This window comes from Hyposmocoma kahamanoa, unplaced genomic scaffold (assembly GCF_003589595.1).
Source record: "Hyposmocoma kahamanoa isolate Upper Pololo Valley unplaced genomic scaffold, ASM358959v1 87, whole genome shotgun sequence".
NCBI lineage: Eukaryota > Metazoa > Arthropoda > Insecta > Lepidoptera > Cosmopterigidae > Hyposmocoma > Hyposmocoma kahamanoa.
Window position 1 is genome coordinate 5,726,699 of NW_020654422.1, and position 14,512 is coordinate 5,741,210.

At 36.4% G+C, this 14,512-nt stretch overlaps 1 protein-coding gene across 1 annotated transcript in view; it reads right to left on the reverse strand.

Annotated features, from left to right (window-relative positions):
- The window catches only part of LOC113235314 (trypsin beta-like), a 21,265-nt gene extending 6,966 nt beyond the window's left edge, over window positions 1–14,299 (reverse strand). The window contains exons 1-3 of the mRNA XM_026470975.1: window positions 14,074–14,299; window positions 13,189–13,212; window positions 11,152–11,299 (exon numbers count right to left, since the gene is read on the reverse strand). Of these exons, the coding sequence (XP_026326760.1) occupies window positions 11,152–11,299; window positions 13,189–13,212; window positions 14,074–14,299 (398 nt within the window). The remainder of the gene's footprint in view (window positions 1–11,151; window positions 11,300–13,188; window positions 13,213–14,073) is intronic.
- Window positions 14,300–14,512: the final 213 nt, after the last annotated feature.

The window sequence follows — 14,512 nt, forward strand, 5'->3', positions numbered from 1 at the left end:
AAAAGAATATGTACTGGTATACATAGGTTTTTGGCACATAATTTAATAAACAGCGCAGCTATACCACCGTGTCCTGGTCCCTTGGTAGAGTCAAGATTTCTAGGTTGTAACTCAATGTCAGAAATTGTAAAATTCAAATCAGAAAACAACGTAAAATTATTAGAGCAAGAAGTTGGCGGTGTCCGGTTGCCTGCGAATGTCTGAACATTGGTCCTGAAAATATACTTGTGCAGGTATACTGGATTTAATTTGGCGGTTATTTATGTATGACCAAAAGTATTTCACATTTTTACAGATTGAGTTTTCCTTTGATAAATATTTGGCGTAACAAGCCTCGCGTGCTAGTTTGAGTCTGGCCCTGTATAACGAAAATACCTCATAATCAAATTTGAAAGTGCTATCAATGTGTAGTTTTACAACATGAGGTGCGAATACCTTAGGTGTATAATGATACAAGAAAGAGGCGCAACAGAGCTTATGTCCAACCTAGTCAAAGCATGAAAACTACCCACAACAATACCAATAGCACTTACGTGGGTTAATACTGATGCCAAACTTACTCGACCAATCATCGATACGCCGCAGATCTTAATTAAGCGCTAGTATCGCATCATCCAAGCAGTTCCACAATTAAATCCACAATTCTCATCATCTGCATACAGATGGTGAGAATTGTGGAGGATAGGAGAAATTAAATTGATGAAAACGGAGAACAATAGAGGGGAAAGAATTCCACCTTGGGGCAGACCAACCTCTAGGTCTGACTAATTAGACAAGGAGTCTTTAGCTCAAACCGCTTGCTTGCGCCCTCGAAGATCTGAATAAAACCAGTCCAGTTCCGGAGGAGAGATTCGCAGATAAGCAAGGATAGCAAGAAGGATATCATGGTCAAAAGCATTGAAGGCGTTAGAAAAATCAATGAGGACTAATACCGTTAACCGTGAATCCGCCATGCCCTCCCGAATGTCCTCTGTAACTTTCAGTAACGCTGTCGTGGTATTGTGGCCAGGCCGAAAACCAGACTGATACTGGTCGAGGACATTATTTCTAAAAAGGAAAAATGATAGTTAGCGATAAACATTCGCTTCAAGAATTTTTGAAAGGAAAGGTAGTATAGAAATTGGCCTAAAGTGTTTAAGGGTTGTGGGATTATTAATCTTGGGAAGATGCGTCCTGCGCCAGTTCTTAGGGAACGTACCATATGAGAGGAATGAGTTGATATTTGTGTCTTCCTGACGAAGCCTACGTTGCGGATTGACGTGCCTACGTGGCGGTTTTTACATGAATTGACTTGTATTTAGTTTTATTAAGTAAGCCTTGTGCGAGTAATAAACTTTCATTCATTCAATAAAATAAAGACTGGTGGTTAGTGAAACTATTTTTTTCGGATCTAAATCGCGTCTATATGCTTTTTTAAACAGTCAGCCGCCATGGAACCTATAAAGGACCCAAAACGTTGGTGTGTTTAAAAGAAAAATAGTTTAATTTCCTATGTCTAAGAATCGTGAGTACTTAGGTACTCGATAATCAAGAACAGTGTTCTCTTTTGTAACTACCAGTACCTACTTAATTTGGACGCAAGAAAACGTATGTCCTCCTCTGTAGCTCACTCGTATGCTATGGCTCAGGCTGTTTTGCATCGGAAAAAATACAATTCACCCAGCAAGGATATATTGAAATTGTGGAAAGGAACATCGCAAGGGGCTGCCCATAAAACGAGTGTATACTGTGCCCGGTCGAATTTGTTCGCGCCGAACGATTGGTGGAGACAGAAGAAATATTGTTACACATTTCGCGCTTAGCCATTGCTATGCGATGTATGTATATTGCGTAACATGTCTGTCCGTACGCGGGTATGAAGTTTTTAAGATTTAATGTTTAGATAAGTTACGTATATTGGCAATAAATATATTGATTTTTTTCCAATATCATGATGTTTTACTACTATGATATTGATTTATTATTTAAACAACTTCCAAAAAGGAGGAGGTCTCAATTTAGTAGCGGTAGAGCTCCTTGTGAAAGTGTTCGTCCAGTGAATTACTAAAATTAATTTGAAAATTATCGTTTTTTTTTTAGTTTTGAACATTCTTTTAATAAATTGATTTGTGGACGAATTTATTTTTAAACATTTGACAATATTGTATTATGTTATAACCTCAATGGTACATCTGTCACTAATATGAACGTTCAAAGACGTCGCCCCGGAAGTCGAACTTTTTTGTAATAATTTTGTGTGGGTAGTGTCATTGAAATTCATTTATACTCAAGTTCCTACAAATTTCCAAGACCAAGTAATCAGTGTAATTTCCTAGCACAATATTTTTATTTATTATGTTTATTATATGGAATTTGCCCACTTATATCTCAGCATAACGGGCTCGACGGCAGTGCCTCTCAGATCTTCAATTAAAATTTTATATTTTTGTAGTAATCTGTGGATGAATTGGTTGATTGTACAATTAGCTATACCGTTATTCTTACCATGTATAACTCACCTTGTACAATTGTTGGTCATCCCTCAATAAATAAAAAATAAATAATAATAAAATTGATATAATTCCAATGAAAATGAAATGTTATATATAATGTGTTATGGTGACCTATAATTGATCTGATGTTTGAAACGCCAGAGAGGTGATAGGAACTCCTCAACAGTGTACAGCATCTACCTCGTGTTTGGGCTCAAATTATTCGTTTTGATGAGAACTTCTTATAAAAAGTTATAGTTATTGTGAAATGACTCCACTACTTTGTTATAATTTTATTTACCGACGTCAAAAAAAGGAGGAGGTTCTCAATTCGACTGTATGTTTTTTTTGTATGTATGTTACGCGATAACTCATTTGTGAACCGATTTTGATTATTCTTTTTTGTTGGAAAGATGGTACCTCAGTAGTGGTCCCATTTAAATTTCAAGAAAATATTCCACTGCTAAGGGTGGGAAACCAGGGGAGGGGGGAACCACTTTCGGTTTTTGTAGTACTCAAAAAAAATACAGATACAGAATCAGATCTTTGTGATTTAAAGCTCTGAGTGGTACTGCAACTGGTATGGAGAGGCATGTCGTTTACCACCAGGCCCACAAATTGTTTGTCCCGTCAATTGGTATCATAAAAAAAAAGACTCGACCTATAGCTCAATTGGTATAGCCCTACTTCGCTATACATATGTAGGTTCAAGTCCTGTCAGACTGAGGAAATTTTTCTTTTTGTTCGATCTTTGTATTCATAAGTAAAATAAATTGTTACACTAAAACTAAAATATATCTTTAAATGTAAGGAAATTAAGTTCAAATTTGACGTCATTCATAAGTCATTTGTGGAAACACTGATTGTACAGAAATTGATAGTAACATAATTGCCACTTTTTTATAAAAAACCGACCTAAATAGTTTGTGAAATTACATATATTTGCCAAGTTTTATTGAAATTGGTTAACGGAAAATGAGTGAAAACCAAAAAAATCGGATTCATCCCCTAATATGCAAAACGAATTTTTTTTTTCAAATTCGAATGGGATTATTAATAATGTGACGGACGCAGTAGTAGCGCTCTCAAATCTTTGCGGCAGAAGATCTCTGCACTGGTTTTCAACCTGCCCCTTCTGCCACCTTCGCAAACTCATTTGTATTTCTATCATGTCTTGCAAAGTTAATAAGACAATTTAAATGCTATAATTAATTGAAACTATTTGCGTCATGATCTTATTAGTGTTGGACCACAAACGAAGAAAAAAATGAAGTTTGAGATTTATCATTACAAATTTCCTACAATTTATTTGTCAATAAATTGTTTAATTGTTTTTTTTTAATATTGTTTATTATGGTGAAATTACAGGCACGTGGGATTGTCAAGTTATGTCTCAGGGTGACGTGCGTAGTGGCAGTGCACCTCAGATCTTTGCGATTAAAAGAGCTGAGTGGCACTGCAACTGTTATGGACAGGCGTGTAGCTTACCATCAGGCGCATGACTTGTCCGTCGCGTCACTTGATATTATAAAAAAAATAGCATAAGGTTTTCCTCAAGCTACTTTCGTTAGGAGTCGATACTACATCAGCTCGAAAATATCATTTTTCCCGTACTAATACGGTTCATTTTTTGTGGGTCGAGAGGTAATTTTTTTATAAACGAAATTAAAGCTTTTTGGAAAATGTATACGTGTGCTATTTACTTCAGTTGATATAAAAAAATCATTTTTATGTGAAGTACCAATTGAATACAGCGGTTTTCTTGTAAAATTTCTTCGTCGTCGTTGTCTTATTTGACACATTTGCATTTTGGTAACTTTCGAAATATTGACACCTACAGTAAAAAAATGTAAATTAAGCTGATTTTGCTTAACAATAAAAGTTGAACTAAACAAGATATAATAAAACCGATTACTGGGGGGTTGTTCATAACGTCTTGTCTTTAGAATGGTGTACGTAAGTGTAAGTGTAAATGCACCCGCATTCGGATCTATTGTACCGGATAATAAATATTATATTAGTAATTTGTAAGCAGATTCCCCTGCAAAGAATAAATAGTAAATTTGGATTGTTCCTTATATAAAAATATGATATGAACAACCTGGTAGTGCACTCTCATAGACTTTTGTCATCCAAGTAAGCAGAACTAGTATGACAGTTAAATACCTTTTGTATAGTTTTTGTTTTACGATAGATTTAAACTTTGTGAATGGTGAAAATCAACATCACTTTGCCTCTTAAAGCTGCACGTGGGCAGTAAAAGTAAGTGAGCTTTTCCGACAAAAAAGCTCATACGAAACGAACTTAATGATGAGTTAATTTAAGACCATTCAGATATCGAAATTTGAGTGGGCATGTGGCATTCCTACTGTTCAAACCTAAGCGGATATCCATACCGCTAATGGGTAGCGATTTTTTATTTTATTTTCACCAGTCACACTCACTTCTGTGCCGGCAGTGAATAATACTATACTATAACGGCGCGTAACTTGTAATCTCAATATTTTTTTTATTTGACTGTTTCGGCGTCATGATCGCAAATGAATTCTTCCATTATGTCAACTAATCATCACTAACTGGCTTGCGGGGTGTACGGAGGGAATGAATTTTCCGATGCTACCGCGTTGTTTGGTGAAACCCATTTCGTAAAGCAATCGAAAAGGTACAGCCGACCTGGGCAATATGCCGAGGTGTTTGGTTGTTCTCTAGCTGCGGAACTGCATACAAAAACCGGTTGGGATACTGCAAGGTATTTTTCACTACCCATAGTAGCGAATGTCGTTAATATCTGAATACGCCTTTAAGGTTTCAGACTTTTATATCTGGTTTTAATATGTAATGGGATGTATTCAGTCTTTGACCGTCTGTAATTCCATATTATTATATCAATTCACGATCTTGTATATCTTGTATATCTTGATATGTTATACAAGTATTAGAGCGTGTGTGAAATTTGAACGTCGGAAAAGATTGGAGCTCTGTAGAAACAGGCTCGCTCCCCCGGGATGACAGGGTTCGACTTACAAAGTCCCATGCAACCCGTCGAAGGCTGTATTGTCATCGACTTTTAAAGAAAATATTGGCTTCGGTTGTTGAGAGTACGCGGCGCGCCTCCACGGGGAAGAGTTGAGGAAATGTAGAAATAATTTATTGAAAAAACTCTATATTGCAATCTTTGTGATAAATTATTCTATACTTATCTAAAGTATTATTAATTCATATAGCGTTACTACGAAATGCAACAGTAAGTAGATAGTACCTATACATATATGTATGTACTATCAACCATAATAACAGTTTTGTATTTTAAACTTTGTGAAGTATTTTAAACTCAAATAAACTTTGTTTTATTAGTAATCCAATTACACTAGCAATCGTTACATTGATTAAATTCGACTACTCATTCGTAAGGCAGATTCCCCTTAGAAATCTGCATGAAAACTCCTAAAGTTTCTTTCTTACTCATTCCAGGCTTCGTTCTTTACAAAATTTTAGTCATCCAAGCACGCAGCTGTATAATAAATAACCTTTAATGTAAAGTTTTTAATTTCAACTTTAAATCTCGCAAATGGCAATATTTTAATATCAACCGGAATCTTATAAAATCGTATACACTGCTCGATGAATAAATTTTTCTACTCCTGTACTTTAATCTGTCAATTATTATTTCCTAAACCATATCTTATAGGCGCTCTTTTTGGATCTGAATTGAAATTCTATTGTCTATGGTACTCGCCACTGCGCTGAAAAATTTCAATAAAGTTCTGTATACCTTAGAGCACTAAAACTGAAGGTGTCATTGATAGGCAGTCCCCTCTGTCAAGGTACTAGCACTAAACAACTATCGCTCAATAAACATTACTTTCAAATCGATATTTTTTCATTTGCATTATCGAATTCACACAGTCAAGTGCTCCGTGAAGTATGTCGCCTTGCGACATACAAACTTGCATAAAAATCTTTGCTACATCCAGTCTAGCCAAGAATGGAATTACATTCCATACGTCTATTTTCTACATTAATTAGTAGTTTTCTATTTTAACACATTTTTCCACAATGCTCACATTGATTAAATTTATCGATTACATATAAAATATTTGAAAACAAACATTTGACATAAGCATGCCAATCAAGTTCCTTAATTACTGACAGGTCACAGATTAACAACACGCTGTTGTTAATCGTGGCTTGAAAAATCAATTAATCGATTGATCGACAAAATATAAATATTTTAATTGGTTGCATTACTTCAATTCTTGTTGGTGAATTTTTTTTTTAGTTCATAATAATAATTTTTATCTGTGTAACGTCACTTTCATCTCTTACGGTTTACAAATCGCAGGATTTGTAAACCGTAAGAGATCTTTGTTTACCTGACTTCTAAAATTCCTGATTAACAAAAACCTAAGTGAGTATAAAGAGAGCTAGATAATACTCCATTAAGTCTAAGCTAATGAATGTATCAGGGTTTCTAGAAGAACCTCGAAACACAGGTAGCGGCTCAGGCGGCATGCATAGGAACCGCGTAACATAACCCTCATTTCCCGCCTTATTTCAAATTACACAAATTATAACAAAATAGTGGTATAGACACCAGTATTAATTATAAATTTTTCAAAGGCGGTGGAGACAAATTATATAATTAGCTTATGTAAACCATCTTCCTAGTGCCACGGTATTGCGCGCAAATCTCATTTTTCTAAAATTGACTAAATAATAATAAAATGAACAATTGGATTCTAAAGCCGTTGTATTTTTTTCTATACTATTTTTTAAAATATACTTTTTTTTTTTTTTTTGGTAAAGACGGTATGAAATCATTGATTATCCGATTAATCGAACCATATGACGTCGATTAAAAAAAAACATCGATTGTTCAATAAAAACATCGATTATTCCGATTAATCGATACTCATCCCTACTATTGATACTGTATTTTTATTATCGACGCTTAGGGTCGTATTTCAGAAATCTTCTCAGTGCTCAAGTCAGGATCTGAGTATGATGTCAAGCACTGGAAATACGACCGTAATGGCAGGGAGTTGAGTATGATTTCGAGTGCTTTAAACCATACTCAAATCCTGACTTGAGCATTGAGTAGAGTTCTAGAATACAACCCTTAGAGGTTGATACCATAGGTATAGAAAAAAAAGGGGAAATTTAGTATGGGGGCGTGGTTCGTGTCGCCTCGTTATGATCAAAATGATCATGTCGAGGTGACACGCATACAAACATCGCCACAGTGACATGGCGATCATTGTACATACAATATCTCTCGTAAAACGTGAAAATGCCAAGTTGTAGCTATATACCTTGTAAAAATTGGAGTGAAAACAAAAATTTTAAAACCAGTGAGATAACATTCCACCGGCTATTTGCATTTTTAGTTACTATTTCTATTATTAGTCAATGTTTTCTTTTTGTCTCCATAGAAATTTCTAGACTCAAATATAGTGATGTTCATTTACAATGACAGATGTTTATCGACAATAAATTTTTACGGAAAATTTGAATTTCTTACTATGATCTTTGTAATTAAAGTCCCTAAAATATCGAAGCGTTCATTCATTCACGTTAAATTGATTTCTTTTATTTTATTATTATTATTATTATTACTAAACTTTTTATTACTAGTAACTTTAACACAACTCAAATTTCGGACAACCGTTTCAATTTCATGTTAATTTGTATGTTGCTGTTGCTTGAAGAAAAATGTACGTGTATTATTGTTTTAGATAATTTAGATATTTTAATTCTATTATACTCGTAGATTAAGCGTAGAGTATTTTAAATTTTTAAGTATTTCCAATGAGTTCAAAATAAAAGTGGGTTGAATTGAAGCTGTAGGAAAATCGAAAGATTGGTCTTCTTATTACTATTTCTTGCTTTGTTCAAATTTCCGTAGTAAATGCATTTAAAAATAAATAAAATAAAATCGGCTTTATTTTACATGTGCACGCAAAATAAATTAGAAACAATTATAGAAAATCACATAAATCCTTCCAAAAAACAACATAATTTAATTTACTAAATTCCTTGATGGTTCGAGTTTACTCTTGACAGTGACAGCTTCACCAACCCGTATATAAAGTAGTAACGTATAATCTTAGACTATGGAAACTAAATGACATGTTATGTTGACATATATAAATCAGACGTTATATGTATATATAATTTTCGACGTCGAAAACATAAACATGTTATTGTCTTTGTTTAACTATTGAGTGCCGTCTTAAGCCAAAAGAGATAGCATTACATTAGTCTGTGTCAAACACGGGAATCGCAAATACGTAACGTCATCTTAAATGCCAACTGCGTCTATTACATGAGATACATGATACGGTTGTCAAAGGAAAGTACATAAAGTTACAAAACAAATGTTTTTCCAAGTGTTTTATTGAATTATTTGCATGAATTGTAATAAAATGGATAAAAATATTGACAGTGAGGACAATTAAGTATTAATAAAAATTCGTCGCTGCAGTATTACGGGATGTGGCATTTGGAAAAGCGAAAATCGACCGAATGTAACATTGTACAGGCACGTGTTTTTTTTCTGTCTATAAATCACAAAAAAGCCCAAATATCTCATGTAGTTATACATATTCATAAATCTTGCCAAACTTTGCTTTGGTTTCTTCAGATTGGCTGTTTGTTTGTATATTTTAATGATTGTTGTTAACGATTATTTTGAGATAGTGTTGTTCTTGGAAGCGTACATATTATCGATATTCTGTTATTAAAATAATTCACTGTGAGGTTTTTGTTATTTCATTATTATTATTTTTACTATTTCAAATTTACCTACAAATCAAAAAAGAAAATGGAATGGTTGGAAATCATACATTAAATCAAAGACCATCTTCATTTACTCGCTTCATTTTGAAGAGTAAAATTTTTAAATAACTTTGAATGTAACTAGATTACATGATAATGCAATTCCATCATTAGGTTTATTGGTAAATAAACCATATATTACATTTAGATTAAACACGACTCATTTACTAGGCATTCTCAGTCCCTGAAAATAAAATTGTCCACTCGTTTCCGATTTTTTCCCCACTGACAACTCTAACAACTAAAAATTCTTATTATATAACGCCAGCAATACAAAAGACCATGTTGGTCTAACGTTGCCGGGTGAAGGCCAATACCGTAGATATAGGTAAAAAGGGGAGATATGCAATGACGCTATGTAAGATCGGGTACCGGTGACGCCACTTTCATTACTACTTTTATTTATTTCCAAAATTAAATGGAAGTATTAAAGACTCACTTAAATCAGTCACTGATATTAATTCTCTACCAACGCATAAATACAAAAAGCTTACACTATTTGGAATCTGTTTAAAAATTTCTCTATGAAAATAAGAATCTTCAGGTTGTAAATGTATACGATTTATATTTTAAAGTTTTCTCTTTTTTGTTTACTCTCAAATTACAAATATTATTTTTTTTCTGTGCAAATTCACTTGTCGTAATATTTGAGTACCTATTTGTAAACGCAAAACAATAAATTCAAAATTTCATGTGACATTCCCGGATATTCTCTTAGATAACCTAAAATATGCCCAAATGGAATATTGATCTACTTTAACTAAATGTTTGCATCTCGATAATGACTTATCGATAGATTATGGTACGACACTAAATAAATCCGCCATTTGTTCGTTCAATTTTTGTTTAGGTATGCACGTTCATTCCGTAGTTAGGGCAGCTCCTTTCTTTCATTTTATTTTCCATCCTCTAAGCGTATAATGGAAAACTGACACTGGCGACGATCGCCGTATTTTTTATATTATTCTTATAAAACTGACACTGGCCCTAGTCTAGTGGCTGCCATTAAGACAATAATAATAATTTATATTAATATATTAATTTAATAATATACCTGTACCAGTGTAGGTATAGTATGAAACATGGAATATTTTTTTAATATTAAAAACGAACCATGGTTTCTAACTGTCGATTAGGTAGGACCATATCCCTCGTTGAGTAGCGTCAGTTTAAGATTAATAAGGTTAACAATTCACGGAGCGGTTTCCATTCGCGCCCACCGGTGCTGCTAGACATCGGTTTTATTTCAATACTCACAACCCAGCAAATTTGTGCGGGCACGTAGCCGCCGCGGATGCGGGCACGACACCGTTGAGATTGCGGAACGGACCGCGAAGTTAGTGGCAGTTAATCGCAAGTTGCGCGGTTAATAGAGAACTCATCCCGCGTGCGGCTGCACCACATTGCGCCTGAACCGACCGCCAAAGTGGGCGGGCGACGACGGCCGCCAAGCGCGCAGGTGATCGCATCCTGCGCGGTTATACTAGTACCCCGCCGCGGCAACCGCGAGCAACTGTCACCACTAGAGGCGTAAAACGCGCCGTGAAATGTGCTATTAATTTTACATACTTAACTATTACATTCTACAGATGCTGCGGTCCCGCGGCAGACGCGGGTGAAAACCACTCAGTGAGTTCTTAGCGTAACGAAAATTGAATTTCAGCGCCATCTAACGTGTTGGCTATTATATAGTAGTAGCATTATTACTAAAACGCCACCTGCTGGTGAATGGCTGAACCAGCATGAAAAAATACTGAAATATTGTAATATAATTTAAGTTAGGATACTTGTTACGGTACGGTCTTTGTAGATCTTTGTGGCTTTCAACTATACGGTACAGTACCTAAGTAGACAGTGCGCAGCGCTGAGTAGCCACAGGTCGGTGACAACAGAGCCCCCGCAGATAGGGTAGGTCCTTTCACGCAAGGACACCTGCCACGGCACAGCTGCTATTGACGTGTTGCGACCGGATACTATACGTCTAGTCGACCCTGCATCATAGAAACGAGAGTGTTAAATGTCCTTTCTGCATTGCCTCACAAGACTACAATCGGAGAACCGTTAAATACCCAATGTACGTTAAAATGACTGAATACAAACTCGTGTAATTACATGCTTCAGGCCTAAGCGAATATACCTATATGCCCTCAGTTTTTTATGAAACAAAAAAATATGATGCCAAGTGCCACGACAAACAAGTCAAGTCAAGAATAAGTGGAAGCGATACGCCTGTCCATAACAGTTGCATTGTCGCTCAGAGCTTTAAATCATGAACATTTGAGGGACACCCGCACTGCGCCCATCATCACCCTGAGACATAAGTTGAAAAGTCCCATGTGTCTATAATTCCACCAGCGCCCTGATCCTTCAAAACCGAAACACAGTAATGCTCACATTACTGCTTGGTGGCAGAAATAGGTGGCAGTACTACCCTGGACTAACTTTTCACAAGGAGCTCTACTGCTACTAAAGTACCTACACGTATTTTTCTAGATACCCCATAGTCATATAGAATATTATTATTATACCTACGTGGGGCCCACTATAAGTTTCCGGAATGAACAAAAAAATACTATAAATGGTCAGAAATGAATTTAATGTTTCTCAGAATATTTTGATCGTGTGAGAACTGGCATTATCGTGGTGCAAGATGATACGGCGTTTACGGTTATTTTTACGGAGTTTGTCAATAGCTTCCGGCAAGTAAATGGTTGTGTACCAATCACTATTTACGGCACAACGATTCTCCAAAGCAACAGTAGCCACGTGTCCAGTTTTATTAAAAAAAGAAGCACTCATCGACTTAGTGGCACTGTGCACGCGCGCCACTTTGGTTGGTTTCGGCTCATCTCGAAAGACCCATACGCTCGATTGCTGTTTTGTTTTGGGATCGTAACTATAAATCCATGTTTCGTCACCTGTTACTATGTCCCACACCAAAATTTACACCCCTTCGTTGAATCTGGTAAGCATGGCATTGCACCAAGTGACGCGATCCGTTTTTTGAGCCTCAGTCAAATTGTGTGGGATCCACCGAGAGCACATCTTTTTCACACCCAAATGTTTATTTGATTCATGCCTGTGCCTAAAGATGCCCGAATCACATGGTATGTCTGTTTTGATCATACGGCGCACAGCATCAATGTTTTTGTTGTTCACAACAGTAGACGGGCGATCATCACGAAATTCGTCACTGAGATTCACACGACTGCATTTGAATTCTGCAAACCAGCTATAAATAGTCATTTTGCATGGTGCATCATCGCCAAAAGCAGTTTGAAGCCGAGCGAAGCTCCGCTGAGCTGTTAAGTTACACTTAATGTCGTAAAAAATCATACTACGAAAATTTTCACAAGTTAAATCCATGGTAATGTAGACAACCAATTTCTAAAATGACGCCACAATGTAAAAACAAGTGACAGTCAGATGAAACAAATTATATTCCACAGCCAAAGAGTTCCATTTTCAAATGTTGTAATTACTTTTTAAATATTGTTTGATATAAGTGGCCAGTTCCGGAAACTTACAGTGCCGCCCTATGTATTCTATATAAGCATTACTTTCATTACTATGTACACTAGGCGTTTACGTGATTAAAGAAATAATTTTGTCAGGGTCTGAATCAACTTCACATATTAAGTACATTTTGATGTATACGGAGCCGTAGGAGGTTAAATGCGCTACTGTTGACTTTTGTGATCAATGTTGTTATCAGAAGAAGACTAGTTCGTGGGTACACAAAATCAATATTGTCTTATTTTTACTCGTAGAATTGCCTGCGATACTTTCGACATTGCGTGGTAGTCGACGATTAATGTGCCATTAATTTTACTTACTGTAATTTACGACGTACGTCATATTTACTTACTCATCGACTTACCCCTTCTATTCTGCTTGGAAGGATCTGCAAAATAAAATCCAGAAAGTTCAGGTTATTAATATTTAGTCGTACTCTTATATTAGGTAGAAAAATATATATTATGTTATCTCGCTAGCCTAACAATTACTGTAGGATCTAGATCAGTATGTCTCTGAACCGATTCCTGATATAATCAATTTGGAATACGACTTTTTCTGAATTGGTTCAGTTACCGTGTTTTACGTAGTTGCCATCACAGTTGAAAGCGACGCGACAGCGCGGCGTCCCCGCCGTGCTCGCCGCGAGCACGCAGCGACCACGCCGTGGCCGCTTGGCGATTTGAGAGCGTGCTCGCTGCGAGTTTGAATCGCTTTCAAATAGCCAAGCGACCACAGCGTTGTCGCTGCAAGCTTGCGGTGAGCACGCTGCGTGCTCGCGGCGAGTACGCCGCGTTGCCGCGACGCTTTCAAATCGCTCGCAAATCGCCAGTGTGATAAGGCTCTTACATAAGAAATTTCTTAATTTGAGACCAGAGACAGACTCGATCAACTACTTGACTCGCTGATTACACCCAGTCAACTGTCGCCTCTTCGGCAAGCGAATTCGGCTGACGAAGACCGGGCAATTAGCGCGCTATTTACACCGAGTCGACTGCCACCTCTTCGGCAAGCGAATTTGGTTGACGAAGGCCGAGCAATCAACGCACTGTTTGCACCGCATCACAATAAATACGCACAATGAACAAGTTTTCGCACAGAGTCATAACAAATCGGTCGAAATATTCAACAAACTACCCAATAAGTACATATTTTCCTCCCATCTAATTTAGATTTCCTTGCCGCCTTCGATGCGAAGGCGATCCTATTGACTTACTGTAAACGCGTCTTTAACGTCGCGTAGGTTTACCTATAAGTTTGTTGAGCAGCGAATCATACAGTTCTTTATACTGAGCTTGTATGTGCGTCTGATTTAAGAACGTGAGTATATCTTGTTTGTTCATTTCGGCCTCTCCCGCGATGTTCGTGTAGTCCACTTCCACACTGGCATCAGCTACGGCTAAATGCTCCTGCCCACTCGACGCGATAAGCACTATGTGTATTAGTACCAACATCCACGGTCCTAACTTTGCCATTGCATACGGCCTATAAATGCACGACATACACAAGTGAATTCTGGTACTCGTTTCAAGAACAACAGCGTTTATGAAATAAAATCGTACATGAAACCAAATATTCTCGTGACTAAAAATTGCGAAAACGCAATTTGAAAATTTACAAAAAACTGAATGGATCTTATAGCAAATAATGTGATTATTTTTATTTATTTTTATTTATACATAATACTT